Source organism: Mauremys reevesii, linkage group 10 (assembly GCF_016161935.1).
Source record: "Mauremys reevesii isolate NIE-2019 linkage group 10, ASM1616193v1, whole genome shotgun sequence".
Classification (NCBI taxonomy): Eukaryota; Metazoa; Chordata; order Testudines; family Geoemydidae; genus Mauremys; species Mauremys reevesii.
Window position 1 is genome coordinate 4,138,711 of NC_052632.1, and position 14,910 is coordinate 4,153,620.

General features: G+C 50.2%; 2 protein-coding genes across 9 annotated transcripts in view; one reads left to right on the top strand and one right to left on the bottom strand.

The window, feature by feature from the left end:
* ITGA11 (integrin subunit alpha 11) overlaps positions 1–14,910 on the top strand; it is a 241,719-nt gene that overhangs the window by 207,278 nt on the left and 19,531 nt on the right. For all 8 annotated transcript variants that reach the window (XM_039492637.1, XM_039492639.1, XM_039492642.1 and 5 more), the window contains 6 exons: positions 1,059–1,148; positions 8,062–8,152; positions 9,144–9,257; positions 10,845–10,931; positions 13,175–13,285; positions 14,580–14,675. In XM_039492637.1, coding sequence (XP_039348571.1) covers positions 1,059–1,148; positions 8,062–8,152; positions 9,144–9,257; positions 10,845–10,931; positions 13,175–13,285; positions 14,580–14,675 — 589 coding nt within the window. The remainder of the gene's footprint in view (positions 1–1,058; positions 1,149–8,061; positions 8,153–9,143; positions 9,258–10,844; positions 10,932–13,174; positions 13,286–14,579; positions 14,676–14,910) is intronic.
* Positions 1–14,910, bottom strand: part of FEM1B (fem-1 homolog B) — a 120,278-nt gene that overhangs the window by 36,333 nt on the left and 69,035 nt on the right. The gene's annotated exons all lie outside the window — the stretch shown is intronic.

Here is a 14,910-nt window from a genome sequence, read left to right on the forward strand (position 1 = left end):
CACACCCCAAAGCAAAATAAACTGGAATGGGAATGATGAGGTTATGTGCAGGACTGAGGCTCTGAAATGCCAGCAGAAACCAGGCAGGAAGAGGGCTATGGAAATTTTTAGACAGAAGCTTGACAATGAAGCAGAGAAAGAGAGAGAGAGAGAGAACATAATTTCCCTTATTCTAATAAAGTTTCTTGTTCAGTGTTAGAAGAAAGCATCTGGTCCTGTGATTCTTTACCATCTTCACAAAAGAGTGATGGGCACCGAGTGCTGTTTGTTAGAAGTTAACTGTTATTCTTTAAGATGTTTGCATGCCACTTTCCCAGCACAGCTGTTCTAGTTACACGTGTGCCTGTGATCTCATTGGCCCGGACTGACTTCCAGCTGTCCTGCGTAATTGTCAGATTTGCAGCAAACACCGTGTGATCTGAGTTATTAACCAATCGGGATGCTTTTACTATGTTGTTAGCCAATTGTAGTTAATAAAATAACAATACTTGGTCAGTTATTTTGCTGTGAGAAATAGAAAATTAAACAAGGAATTCACACGACTGTGGCTCTTTGGGGTAAAGTTGATCGCTAATTTGGGTCCAGAACCACTGAGGTCTGAGTATCGCTGCTCTAGAGTTTAGGGGGAGGATTAATTCTTTGCAGAGTTTGTGAATCATGCCATGTCAGCAATAAGTGCCTTTTTATATGTTCCTATCCCACCAGCCCCGCCTGGTGTAAGCGCCAAGGTGAAGGGCCTCTGTTCCCTGCCAAAATAGGCACGAGTAATTGCAGAATGTTGTTACCTCATTCCCCTGCCTTCCTAGACATTCATTGCACAAACTCAAAGCAGTTCCCTATATTTTTTACCAGCTCTGACAGTTCATACATGAAGGGACGGGCCCTAAGAAGGCCTTGTCAGCAGCTAAGGTCCAGCATCCCAGCCCTCCATTGAGAATCAATCGTCCCATTTGGACTCTGTGCTGTGGAGTCAGCAAATTAATTCTCACGCCAGGGTGGGCTGTTTCCCCCGCTGTGTGGAGTGGCCTAAATGCTGTTTTCCTTTGCTTGGCTTCTAGTGACAGCGAAGAACAAGAAAGTACCAAAGAGGATAACGCGGCTCTCCTGAATTTTCACCTGAAATACGAAGCCGACCTCCTTTTCACCAGGTTTGTGGTCATCGTGGCCGGGGGGTTGAGGAATCGGTCGCTGAGCAAACCCAGCCCAACCTCTGCAGCCCTTGCTTAACCCTGATACCCACTGCTCCCAGGGCCCATGTTTCCCTGCCTGGGGGGAGGATGCTCAGCTCCTGGTTTGCCTGGAATTGTTCCATAGAGATTGAAGGCCTAGGGGCTCAGCTCCCTAAACTGGAGTCAAGGGTCTGCATGGGAAGGCTTCTTGCCTCTGCACTTCTGTCCACACGTCTCCAGCTCCTCTGCCCCGCAACGTGCTGCCGGGCGCTGGGCGTGGGGAGCTCCGCAGCAGGGAGGGGCGTCCTGGGTGAGGCACCTTGCGAGAGAATCTGGCATGGGGTTGGCCAGCCCATGGGGACCACTTGTGTGAGATGGGAATGAGGGGAAACCACATGACACACAAGGGACAAGGCTTTATTTTAAAGGACTTTTTAGGGAAAAACCATTTTCCGTAGCATATCGTGTCTTTATTTCTCTGATGTGTACATGTCTCCTGCCCTCGGGTATACAATGCAATTATCAGGAGCTTCAACTGAATGGTTAAAATGGTACTTGTGATCAGGTTTAATACCTTTCAATGCATCTTCAAATAAGGGACAGGTGGTCCCCCAGCACGAATCAATGAAATAAGGGACCATCCCTTAAATGAAGGGCCAGGTGGTCAACCTAGGCCAGTCCCACCAACAACTACCAGCCTATCCCCAGCCTGTAAAACAGGAAGACCGCAGCTGCCCCGATTGGCTTCCCCGAGCTCTGGGAGAAGAGGGGAGCATGCCACAGAGGTGTGATGGATCCGCAGGTGCTGGCCCCACTCTGCATTTTTGCCCTGGGTTAGAGCAGCGGTGTTCGTGGGGCTCTCGGAAAGGCGAGAGAAGAACGCACGTTGGTTTCGAGGAATGGCTCCTGGGTAATCCTGGCCGAGCTCTCTTGCGAGAGGACCCAGCTCAGCAAGTTGTTGGCACTGCGGTGAGGGTGTAATAACGCAGCGTAGCAGAACAGGCCTGCGCAGCAACTTGGCAGGCAGGAATGGCTGACAGCTACCAAGGCTGAGAAAACGACGGCTGCCACGAGTGAGGCCGGAACGTGCAGCTGGCGGCGGCTTTGCACACCCGCTCCTGTGCGCACAGCTGACCTCTCCAGCTAGCCCAGATGTGCGGCCGTTTGTGCTGCTGCTGCCAGTTGCACATGCAGAGAGGGATGTGCAACAACAGGGGCTGCAAACTCTGCATGTGGCATCCAAGCCGCCAGTGTCCCAGCTCTGTGCACAGAGAGAGAGAGGGGGCGGGCGGATTGGCAGCATTAATTAAATGTTCCAGCTGGACTGGACCGTATCAGATACTCCTTAAAAAAACAAGCCTCCCCCTTCAAAGTCGTGCAGCTGGGAAATCCTGGTGCACGTTGTTAGAGAGAAGACGTGCAAACGAGCCTTTCCGTGTGTAACTAGAACTTTCATTAGCCTACTGAAAAGCTTCCTTGTAAGGACCCAGGTTGCGGCTGGAGGGGCGTATCCTTTGCCAGGTCAGTTTTGTGTACTCGGAGGTCTGGGCTCCGCACGGACACGGGGCGAAGACGCACTGACGCAGCGAAGTGGGTGAGCTGTATGGACGGGCTGATTCAGTCATGGCAATCGGCCTGGGCGGGGAAAGCCTCCCTGTTACCCAACAGCAAGAAGGGTAGGAAGTTCGTGCTGCTGCCTCAGGGCCCTGTGGGAATTCAGACAATCGCTGGCTTCGTGTTTGTAAAGTCCCATTCAGTGGCAAACTGGGACTCCGGCAGGGACCCTGCGCTACGGCCTGAGAGGCATGGAGCAGAGGGCTGGGAGTCAAGAGTTTCTGAATTCGAACCCTGGCCACCAAATTAGCTGCTTGGCCTTGGGCAAGCCCCTGTCCCTCTCTGGGTATCGGCTTTCTGACCTGTAAAAGGAAGATGGTAACGTTTACTTCGCCTGCCTCATAGGGGTGTTTGGAGGAATAATTAGCTAGTGGTTGATACTACAGTGCTATACAATGACATCACTTTTCATCAGCAGAGCTCAACGACGACAAAGGATTTCAGTTGCCTCATCTCCATTTGACAGATGGGGAAACTGAGGCACAGAGCATGCGGTGATATGCCCCAGGTCACCCAGCAGGCTGATGGTAGAGCCACAAATAGAACCTGGGTCTGCTGAGTCCCAGTCCAGTGCTCTAGCCATTAGGCCACGCTGTCCCCACTGACTGAGTAAGTGCTCAGTGACACTGTTTTGGCCTAAGCCCTGTGGGCAGCTCACAGAGGGTGCCCTCCATGCAGATACTCCTTTCTGCACAGTGTGGGGGTTGCAAGCTAGCTCTGTGGTGCCATCTCACCCTGCCCATCTCACCACGCGGTGCCTTTGGGCGTCAGGGAGCCCCAGTGGGGTTGGGGTCGCCTCCTACCACACCCTGGTGAAAAGCCTGTGGACAGTGAATGGAAATGTTTGGAGGAGGGTCTCCCCACACCTGCCTTCCTGTGGCCTAATCCTGTACCAGACTAGTCAGTGAGTGTGTAGCCATTGCCTCCAATGGGAGCTTGGTCAGGCCCTTGGAGGGGAGGGGAGGGAACAGGGGCGGATCTCTGTGAGGGAGCTGTGGGAAGCCCTGGGTGGCCATGGAGTTGACCCGGAGGCTCAGATACCAGAAAGGATCCACCCCACTCCTAGCTGAGCATTGACACGGTGCTCATCACTGCAGTGGGTGAGCCCTGCAGGACCCAATGCCTGGACTGTACAAGGTCAAACGACCCCCCATACAATGATCCAAGCTTCTGGGAGCTCGGCACTTGGGCTATTACTGTGGTATCTTTCCTTTCCTCGGTCACCTGGGGCAGGAGTTTTCCTTATCAGCAGTGCCTCTGGCACTCCTTGCTGAGAGTTGTTTGAAGGGCATTTCCTTAGCCTGTTTGGAAAAGAAGCCCCATCTGGAGTGGGCCGTAGTCCAAGCTTCAGAGAAGTCTGCAAAGGAGATTTTTGCTGTGGTGCTGGTCTGGATTGAATATTAATGGTACAAATGCGACTCTGCTTGGTAGCATCAAAGGGGCTACCGTTCAGGGCTCCGGGCTTCGGGTTTTCTGCTTGCCAAGAGAGCGTTGGAGTGCTACTCCTGACTGGCACATGATGTGGCCAGTACTTTGTAGCTCCAGCTCTGCACAGCGTCTGTCTGAATCAGGATCCATTGTATCAGAGAGGGCCAGGCTTTCCCTACCGATTCTAGTGCCACCAGTGTTCCAGCTGTTCCACTTGTTTCAGAGGGGAACCTCAGTGATTTCCACGTAACCCGGCTTCCCAAGCAGGCCACAGATTGACAGTGATAGTTTGCAGTGGAGGAGTTAACACACTCTTACTGGCTTCTTTTTCCCAATAAGTAATTTCAATTTGGGTTTCTGGGGTGTTTAGATTCCTACTTTCCTCCCAAGGTGAAACTCTTTCCAATGATGTCATTATGCTACATTATCATTTAAAGATTACGGTCCAGTTTTCTTCTACTGTGAGGCGGTCTGGAATACAGATATAAATGAGGCCAAGGTGATAACTCACCGACATTCCAGTTCAATTCATTCTTCCAGCCAAACCCCCCAGAGCCCTGCTAAATAGATCTCATGCAATATTTCATAGCATCCTGATTAGATATATTCCATATGGCATGTGGATTACACACAGGAAGGGAAAGCAATCTAAACACGAGTGACTTGTATATTATTTAAAATCTGGATTGTGGGTTTTAAATGTTTTTAAGTCATGTGTTGTTGAAAAAGACTAACTCACAGTGTGGTAAATACAGTATAAATGAGAGAAAAGGATTAGTTTGCACATGAAAGGAAATGTAATGTGAATGTTCATTTTTGAAAACACACATTGATTGCATTCATAAGACCATAAGAACGGCCATACTGGGTCAGACCAAAGGTCCATCTAGCCCAGTGTCCTGTCTTCCGACAGTGGCCAATGCCAGGTGCCCCAGAAGGAATGAAGAGAACAGGGAATCACCAAGTGATCCATCCCCTGTCGCCCATTCCCAGCTTCTGGCAAACAGAGGCTAGGGACCTCATCCTGGCTAATAGCCATTGTTGGACCTGTCCTCCATGAACTTACCTAGTTCTTTTCTGAACCCTATTATGGTCTTGGCATTCACAGCATCCTCTGGCAAAGAGTTCCACGGGGTGACTGTGCGTTGTGTGGAGAAATACTTCCTTTGGTTTGTTTTAAACAATCCTCGTTGTAAAGTATGGGTGCGACGCCCAGGACCGGCCACAGATGCCAGCTATAAACACGCTGCAGGACAGCACTGGTGAACTCTTTCTGTCAATGCTCAGCTGCCCTGCTTCAGCCCAGGAGCACTCGGTGCAGCCCAGCAGAGGGAGAGGCAGAAAGGTGGCCACCCGAGTGCTCCCTGATCTGGGCCAGTCTCCAGCATAAATCAGAGCAGTCTTCAGGGTGTTCTAATGTACAGTGGCTGCAAATGGCTCCAAGGAGCTGTTGTGGCAGCCAGGGGCCTAGAGAAGGCCTGGAGTGACTCCAACCCCTGCAGTAAGGGTAGTGTAGGAGCTGCTGCTCTGGCACCACTGTGAGGAATTTTTCCTATGGCGAGCCAGCTATTGGGCAGCTATGTGCCAGCAGCACAGAGTAGTCGGCCACCGCAGAGCTCCCCAAAGGTGAACGCCCCCTTCTCTGTTTGGCTTGGGTTCCATTAAAGCCCTGGCCACGTGACCCGTTTTTAAAATTCACTAGCCGGGTTTACATTCACGTGCCACAGGTTTGAAACCATGCGTAGCCCAACCCGCGGGGGTGTTCACTAGAGAGTATTAAAATGGTCTTTGGGAGAGAGCAGGGTGGCTCAGACAGGAAGGATGGTCCAGTGGTTAGGGTGTTAGTCTAGGAGTTCTGGTTGCAAGTTCAAGTTCTGCCTAAGGTTTCTGCTGTGATCTTGGCCAAGTCATTAATGGTCTGATTTTTTTTAATGTATTAAGCATCTAATTCCCACTGAAATCAATGAGAGTTCGGCACCCAAAGACATTTAAAAATCTGCCTACGTAGCTTTAAAAATCAGAGCCTATTAGCCTCTTGTGAGGCTAACACGGAAGATCATGAAGCACTCAGATACTGTGGTAATGGGCACCATATAAGTACCTATGGGTACATGTTCTCAGCAATAAAGAACCCGCAGCAGCACATCCCAGAGCCTAGATCAGCTGACTGAGGCGGGGGGAATGTGGGCTGAGGGGCTAAAAACAGCAGTGTAGACATTCAGGCCTGGGCTGGAGCCTGGGCTCAGAGACCCTTCCCCCACGCCCGGGCTCCAGCCAGAGCATCGACACTGCTATCTGTAGAGCAGCAGAGCTGGGCGTCAGGACTCCGTGCTTATGGGGGTGTTGCCATCCCTTAAGATAAGGCGACATGGTAACCCTATTCTGACAGCAGTTCCACTGCCATAACCCCAGAGCAGCTTGGATGGATTTGCTTTCCCACAATAGCCAGCGAAAAGCCACTGCCTTTACTGTGGCTCCCATAGAAAAGCATCACTTTAAGTTGTCTTGGTGACAGCTTAACTATTTTCCGAAAGGGCTCGGCTTTCCGCTACTGCAGGCTAGACTTGAGCTTTGGTTTTCAGTTTAGAAAAAAAATATGAAGGGAACATCAAACCAGAGTCCCTTGGCAATAATCCCACTGTGCTGCCTATAGCACTCAGTGGATACATGTAAAAATGGATTGTAAAAAGCAGTGAGGTGATGGGCGTTTCATAATGTTTTAACACACAAACGTGTGTGTTATTAAGTATGTGGGAGTGTGATTTCTTTAAGAGGAAAAACTACTTACTGGACACAATAATGTTCCTAGCATGTATTATCAACCTCTGATGTGACTTCACATCCCTGTGTCTGGACTCTTAGTCATTGGCTTTAAAATAATCTCACCCCCACCAAAAAACAATGATTGCAAGGGAATGTGCAGAGGATTTTATGCATCATGTTAAAAAAATGTTTCTCCTGGGTGGAAATGCATAGTTCAAGGAGAAAAGTGAGCTGAAGTTCAGCTGACAATTTATTTACACGATTATAAAAACGCAGCATATATGAGCACATTCTGTGGCTGCCCCTATCCGGGCTGTAATTTCTACCAGATTTTTGGAATCTTTCTGGGATTTCTTATACTCCCGCCAGTGGGGCCCAGCAGACAAAGTCACTTTATTCCTTGTGATTTATGGAACTGTTTCTTTTCACTGCAGCAAAGATGCAACTGCCAGAACCACCCCACAAGCACAGAGAACGAAACTGTCACCGTCTGGTCACACCAAAAAAGGAGGAATCTTTTCAAAGCCTTTGTAAGCTATTTGTTGGCCAAAGGCTTTGTGCCTGTGTACCAGTGCGCACACGCACCAGTGAATGTGTTCCACAGTGCAGAGCTGCACACCGGCTAGCAGAGATTCCTCAGCTGTGGTCTGCAGAGCTGGCTGGTCACACGGCGCTGGCTCCTTCCTGGGGTTCAGCTTCTAAATGGTTATTTGATTAGTTGATTTATATTTACACACCACTGATATCAACCTCCAGAATTCTTGCAGCGTTGGGCCCTGTCTATGATATGTATTAGCTAGAATAATTAACCAGCTTCCTGTATTACAGTTATTCAGACTCTGCCAGTGAATTTATTGCTGGTGAAACTAGAGTCTAGCAAACCAAGGTGCCAAGGGAGCCTGTCCACACAGTCCTGCCCGGGCACCTCACTCTGACCCGGCCCCTGTGCTCCTCTGCCATCCCTCGAGCGTTCAGTACCATTAAACGCTAGGTTGCTGCAGCTCCTGGCTGATGAATGACGGGTCCTCTTGTTTCTGATTGGTTGTTTTGTGGAGAAGTGACGCGCTCTCATTCGTTGTCACGACAGGAGTTCAAGTCTGGACTATTATGAAATCAAGTCAAACAGCTCCCTGGAGAGGTACGACAGCATCGGCCCTCCCTTTAATTGCACATTTAAGGTAAGGCAACATTTTCAAGTGATGGGTCAAAATACTTCCCTTTTCTATGCCCATGGATCAATATGAGGCTCTTAAATTAGCCAGGACACTGCCTGGGTGCTGGCACCTGGCACAAGGGGGACTGGCCTGGCACACACCGCCTCAAGATCAGGGGAGCCCTGGCTGAGCTTTGGGCCACCTCTGACAAGGGCTGCATGCCCCTAGGCCAGAGCAGAGGCTCAGCCTCACCACTGGTACACGGTGCCCATGTCTGACCTGAATCGCTTCTTGCGGCTCGCGATGTCTGTCATCGCCGAAAGACGTGAGAAGCAAAGATCTGGCAGGATAAAGCCTATCTCCTGGAGGAAGCTGTGGCTGCTTCCCTCTGGAAATGAGTTCTCCCTAACCCAATGGCCCCCTTCACACCAGCCCTCCTGGCACCGCACTGCTTTTGGGGCAGATTTTCCACACGCTGGAGGCCAGTGGTTTGGAAAGCCTGCTCCCCACTCATCCCAGCACACTTCTGCTCCGCCCCCTCGCCAGGCTTCAGAGCCCAATCTCCACCCCAAGCCGCAACATCTGCAGGGCTGTTTGTAGCATGGTAGCGCTGTCGGCCCAGGGTGGGCACCTCACTGCCATGGGCTGTGTAGACACCGTCTGTGCTACAATGAGCGTCAGCAACGTGGGAAGAATAGCACTTCCCTACCTCTTGGGGGCGCTACAAGGACAGTCCATTAACGGCGACCAGACCTCATGGTAATGGGGGCCAGAGAAGGCCCTAAAAGAGAGAGGTGATAGGTTTTACTACCAACCTCAGTAAAACAACCGATTGCCTCACCTGATAAAAAACATAGTGTCCCCATTTAGGTCCATCTCACTAAAAAACCCACCAGTTATCCCTGAGCAAAGAGCTGGCAACTGACAACTTGCTCTTTCTTACCTAGTACAAAAAGGTAACGCTTCTCGAATGCTGATTCCCTGCGTTAAAACAATCTCCTTTCCATGTTAACAGCTGCACAATCTGGGGTTCTTTCCTGTCGACGGCGTGACTATCAAAATCACAATCCCAGTAGCCACAAGAGGAGGGAATCGCCTTCTGCTGCTGACTGATTTCATTGTGGATCAGGTAGCAGTTCTGATGACTTCCACTTTTGGAATGGTTCGAGGCGCTGCCATTTGAAATATTTCCTTTATCAAATCTCTTATCAGCGCTACTCTGGGCTTCCCAAATGCTTAAGCACCCAGTCCATGGGGATTCACAGCAGGCAGCAGAATGAGGCTATAGCTCATATATAGCCCATATATAGCCAGGGGACATACCTTCATGTGCTCTAGAACGTTGGTAGATGCTGTTATATTCATATCCTGGTAGCGGGTAATTATTTTCCTGCTGTCAATTCACCTTGAGTGTTAATAGTCATCTTCTCGCTTACCTGACCCAATTATTTAACTCTTTGGCTCTTCTGTACACTCATGGACTTCTTCCTTCCACGTTCATTTGGCTGGGAAAGTGGAAAGTGGTAGCAAGCCACGGGTCTGAGCCTGCACCTTGTAAGAACTAAACCTCCCACTAGCATTTAATGACTTCTTGCAGGTCTTGAAATAATGATGCTTTGACTGGGACATCTGCTGGAATCTGAATGACCTCAAAGTGGAGAGAGAGTTCGTGGCAGCTCACTGGGGACCTTGTGTATAATATTCCCTCTGCAATGGAGCACGTTTCACACTGTCTCTAAGAAAAGACAGCCTTGACTCAGAGACGGTGTGTCAGTGGATATTTTAGCTTCAATACCTTTTTCTACAGTGTCAGCCCTGGCACGCTTGCCCTATCACACACTGGACAGAGTTCTGATGATGTCCCAGTCGGTGGGAGGTATTACTGATATAGAACATATGCACTTGGGAGGGCACAAATTTGTCTTCCACTCTGGGACTTTGCCTCCCACCCTCACCCCCGGGATGAATTTCCTTAGTAGAAAAGAAAAAATATTCCGTGATCCTTGAGAAACTTGTGAAATTGAATTCAAAGCCACTTGTGAATCGAGCTCTCCCAAAGGGCTTACTCAGAGCTGGTTCATTTCAGTGCAACTGTCTCCAGCAATGGAACAGCTCCTGGAAATAACTCTGTGAACTAGACAGGGTTGAAGAGAGTTGTTAACCTTTTAATTAACCTTTTAATTAAAAATATATTAAACGTGTTAATTAAAAATGAATTGCTAGTAGTGAAAGCCACCTGCTGTCCATTACAGCTTGGGTTTCAGATGCTCCTTCTTAACTTCTGATTTCAGGGCTAAGCTTTCCATGCCCGAAGGTCTGTAACATTTGGTACCTAATGTGCTAAGAGGCTTGTTCCGTGGCCACCACTGACCATGTGGTGTTGTTTTCATCCAGTAGCTGTAATTAGAGAATAAATTTGGGTCCATGTTCGGATGTGAATGGATAACAGTAAAACTCTGGACCCATTGAGAGAGAACTTGTCCATGCTTTGTTGTTCTAGACACGTTAGATTAGAGGAGAGGCTCTAGATAGAGAACCCAGCCTTCTGTGACACTTGTCACAGACCCATCCCTGGACTCTGTATAGTGGAAGAGCAAAAATAAAACTAACCCAAATATGGAAAGCCGGGGGCGGGGGAGGTGTTTGTTTAGTTCCTTTGGGTCAGTTTTAACATGAATTTCTTTATGTTTAACTGAATTTCTTTTGCCCATTGAAGGAAAACACGACGTGTAATATCTGGGGAAACAACACTGATTACAGAAGGACACCCGCTGAGGAGGACCTTTCCCGTAACCTACAACTGGTATGCCATTTGCATCGGCTTTTCCCAACTCTCTTGTCTGGGATCTGTCTCCAAAGCCCTCCCGCTCTGTCTTTGCGATTGAGACACGTCTCTAAAGATAGCGTGACCCTTGGGCTGAATGAAAGGAAGGGCGGAAGGGAGAGGGTGATCCTGTATGCACACAAGTTCCGGGGAAGGCCTCCTGGCTGTGAGAATGGCCAGGGTCAGTCTCTCCGTTAAGGCCGCCCATTATTCAGGAGGTCAACGTCCAGTCCACCCACAGACCTTGTCTCTCCCCTTCGGAGGCACGTGCCAAAAGCATCACATTGCTGACCTCCAGGGCAGTGCAGGGCTGCTGGATCAGGTGCACTTCATGAAAGCCGTTTTGATGGTGACGAAACTACTCTTTCCAGGGATGTGTTTGATTTTGGTTAGAGATGGGCTCAAGCTGAAAGAGCCAATCCAGGTCCCAGACCCCCCACTGCCTGGAGGCTTTGGTTCAGCCCATTGTACAAATCAGAACCGTCCATGGGCTCCATCTTGTCTTCCCCGTCAGATGGGAGCTCCTCACTCTCTCCTCCTTCCAGACCCTGCACTGCCCTGCGCTAGCCTACATCTCTGCTCTCAGCTTTCTCCTCCTCCCTGTCAGTGCCTTTTTGTAGCACTGCTCAGCTCCATGTAACCACTGTGCAATTAATCCATTTCCTCCTCACCTCCCTCTGTAGGGTTTGTCCACTTAGGGGAGGGATCTCGTTTGTTCCATGTTCCGTATAGTGAAGGGCAGGTTGAACCTGATCCACCGCGCCTTGAAACTGGCAACATTCCCATTCACATCAATGAGAGCAGGCCCCAGGCCCTTTATCGACAAATAACAAGCGGTGTGTTTTGTACAGCACCTGGCACAACAGGGCCCCGATCCTGAATGGGGCTGTTACCGCACAAAATTCTCTGTTACACACTCTAGGGGCACCCACTTTTACCCAGTTCCTAGGGCTCAGGGCGTAACCTTCTGCGGGTTTGCAGCACCTTTTACCAGTGAAAAGTAATATCCTTCTCCTCTGTGTATTAACAATTACCAAGCACAATACACATGCTAAGCATACAATGCCATGCTCACCAATCCTGATCAGGCAGGCGGACTTTCCCTGTTGGCCAGGCAGGGTCGGTCTCGTCTGGATTCTGGTAGCTGCATGTCACGGTCATGCAGAGGATTCTTACCAGCTTTGATCTTAGGCTGAGTCTTGGAGGTGAGTTCTTCTTCTTCTTCCAGGTCTTTCCCTCTTCCTTCTCTGCTGGTCTCCTTCTTGGACCCCAGTTTATAGAGTGAAACTTGAGTCCTGGTTAGCTGCACCTTAACCAATCATTGTACTAAAGTTTTACTAACCAATCCTAACATAGTGTAATAAAGTTATCCATCCTAATCACACCCCACCACTTTAATTAATTTACACCCAGCAAAACGTATTATGTAACCGACCGAAACAATTAAAGACCCAGGCAGAGACCATACAGATAAACGATAGGGAAGTGGGGACCATAATGACAAAACAATAAAGAAATGAGGATTTCACAACCACAACTATTGAGAAGTGATTTCTCGACAGACAGGCTGCCATCAAACTACATTTTCTTTAACCATCTCGAGATCCGTTTCTTTATCTGGTGGTGGTGGGTGCTATTAGGACGGTGTCTCCTTCTTAACAGCCGGATAGGACATTGTTTTAATGTCATTTAGATGGAATGTGGGGATGTGACTTCCTGCTTCTCAGCTAATGGCTGCTGCACTCCTAATCGGGCTGCAGACAAAGGCCTTAGGCCTTACAATATGGCGACAGGGCAAGGCCTTATCCTTTCAGGGCCTCTGGAGCCTGTGGCAATGCATAGAATCAAATCCTAATAATGAGACAGTAAAATTCAGAGTCGGGGTCAGATTTCACCCCTCCCTCTTCCACGCACTGACTCCAAGACCGTTCACGTCCAGGATTATGGGGCAACCCCCCCCCCCCCGGGCTCTCAGTGCTGCTGTTTGATTTCAGCCTTTTTGGTTCTTGCTTATGGCCAAAAAATATTTCCACCTCCCTTTTTCTCCCCGAGCGTGAAACGAGCCAATCATTGCTGGGCTGCAGGGTCTTTTCATTAGTACCAGTCTGGTGGGGGGAGGAGGGAGGTATATCTGTTTAATTTTGCGCTATCCGGAAAGAGAAGAGACGCCTTGGCCACATGTGAAGGGAACATCAGTGACATGCAAACATCTGCTTTTTCAGAACCACAGTAACTCAGATGTCGTGTCCATTGACTGTAATGTGAAATTAGCATCCAATGAAGAAATCAACTTTCACTTACGTGGCAATCTGTGGCTGGAGTCACTGAAAGCAGTAAGTACAGCAGCCGGAGCCGTGCCGCAGCCGCCGTCAAACAGAAAGAGCCTTACGGTGAAGCGTTACAGGGCAAACAGACTGGTTTTCTCCCGAGCACAGACGCGTGCGTTTTGATTCTCGCATTCGCAGACAATTTATTCAGCTGCATTTAACCCTCCATCCTAATCCGCAATCTCCGGAGGCAGCTCACCATGGAGAATGTAATACTGAGCCTTACACGGCCCGTTTCTTCTTCCAAGTGCTTTGCCATCGTTACCTAATTAATCCAACACCCCTGGGAGGTGGGTAGAGGCTGAGGTCTAGGGCTAACCTCATGGCTGGCGTGAACCGGCCCAATTCTATGACGTTAGTAGAGATTCCCCTTCTCACCCCGGGTCTGAATTTGTCCCATAGAGACGATGGGTCACTGATGTCAATAAAGCTCTGCTGAGCTACAGCAGCGGCCGGGCCGGCCCAAGGCCGCATAGGGAGGATCAGAACTCAGAGCTAGCGCAGGGGTATGGCCCAGTCCTTCCTATGCCCCACGCAACTCCCTCGTTCTGGGATGCCCACCTGGGGAGGAGGAGCAGCACTGAACAGCTAATAGTCATTCCCCATGATGCAGCAGGTAAATGGAGGTGACACCAGATCCCATTTGCTTCACCTTCAGCCTAGCTGCCGGGCTCATCAGCAAGGGCAACTCGGACAGCCAGATTGGTCCCTCGCCCAACATTACAGCCCCTCACGTTAACCGGCAGGGTCCAGCCTCACTGGGGTGCACCAAGGGGCCGGTGAACCTGTCTCAGGGAATGTGAACAGCGGCATTTTCTGGGGGTGGCTTCTAGGCGCCTGCAGTTGGGTCAGCAATGAGCCTTGCACCTCGACAGCCCCAGCGGGGACCCAGCGGGGGCCCATAATGACCAAAAGCTGTTGCCATTTGATGGCCATTCAGTGGCCTGTATTACATGTTTGGTGGTCTCTGGCCTGGTCCCAGTGGATGGTGCCCACCCCACAAGACCCACCGTGGCAGGCATTGACAATCCTCTTGCCCATAAAGGTGGCTCCTCTAGATTATGATGGGGCACATTGGCTGGGCTGAGGACACTTGTCCTGCCCCTGCCTGTCCCATGCAGAGAGCCAGGGTGTCAGTCCCCAGGGCTCTTGCTCCAGCCAACCCATCGCTGCACTGCATGGCACTCACGTCCCCTTCCATTGCAGCTGCCCTTTGGAACGTCCCTGCCCTGGCTCAGTGTTACATTCTATGTTCACGCCGGGCCTGGGGCCAATTCTCACCATTGTTCTGTCTCTGCAGCTGAAGTTCAGGTCCCTGAAGCTCACGACGAATGCAGCTCTGCAGCGACGGTTTCGCAGCCCCTTCATCTTTCGGGAAGAGGACCCCAGTCGCCAGGTGAGCTGCTTGAGCTCTAGACTATATTCCCCAGTGATGGGAGTGCAGATGTTTGCATTAGAAGGGAGGGGATGGAGAAAGCCCTAAGCGGAGCTGGGCTGCATCTGGCTACTGTGGAAAAGGAATCAGAGCAACTCCAGCCCGGCCGGGTGGGCAGGCTGCCGGAGAGAGCTGGGGATTCAGAATAAGGCGGATTCGGGGGCCACCTTTCCCTACCCCTCAACCTGCCGACGGG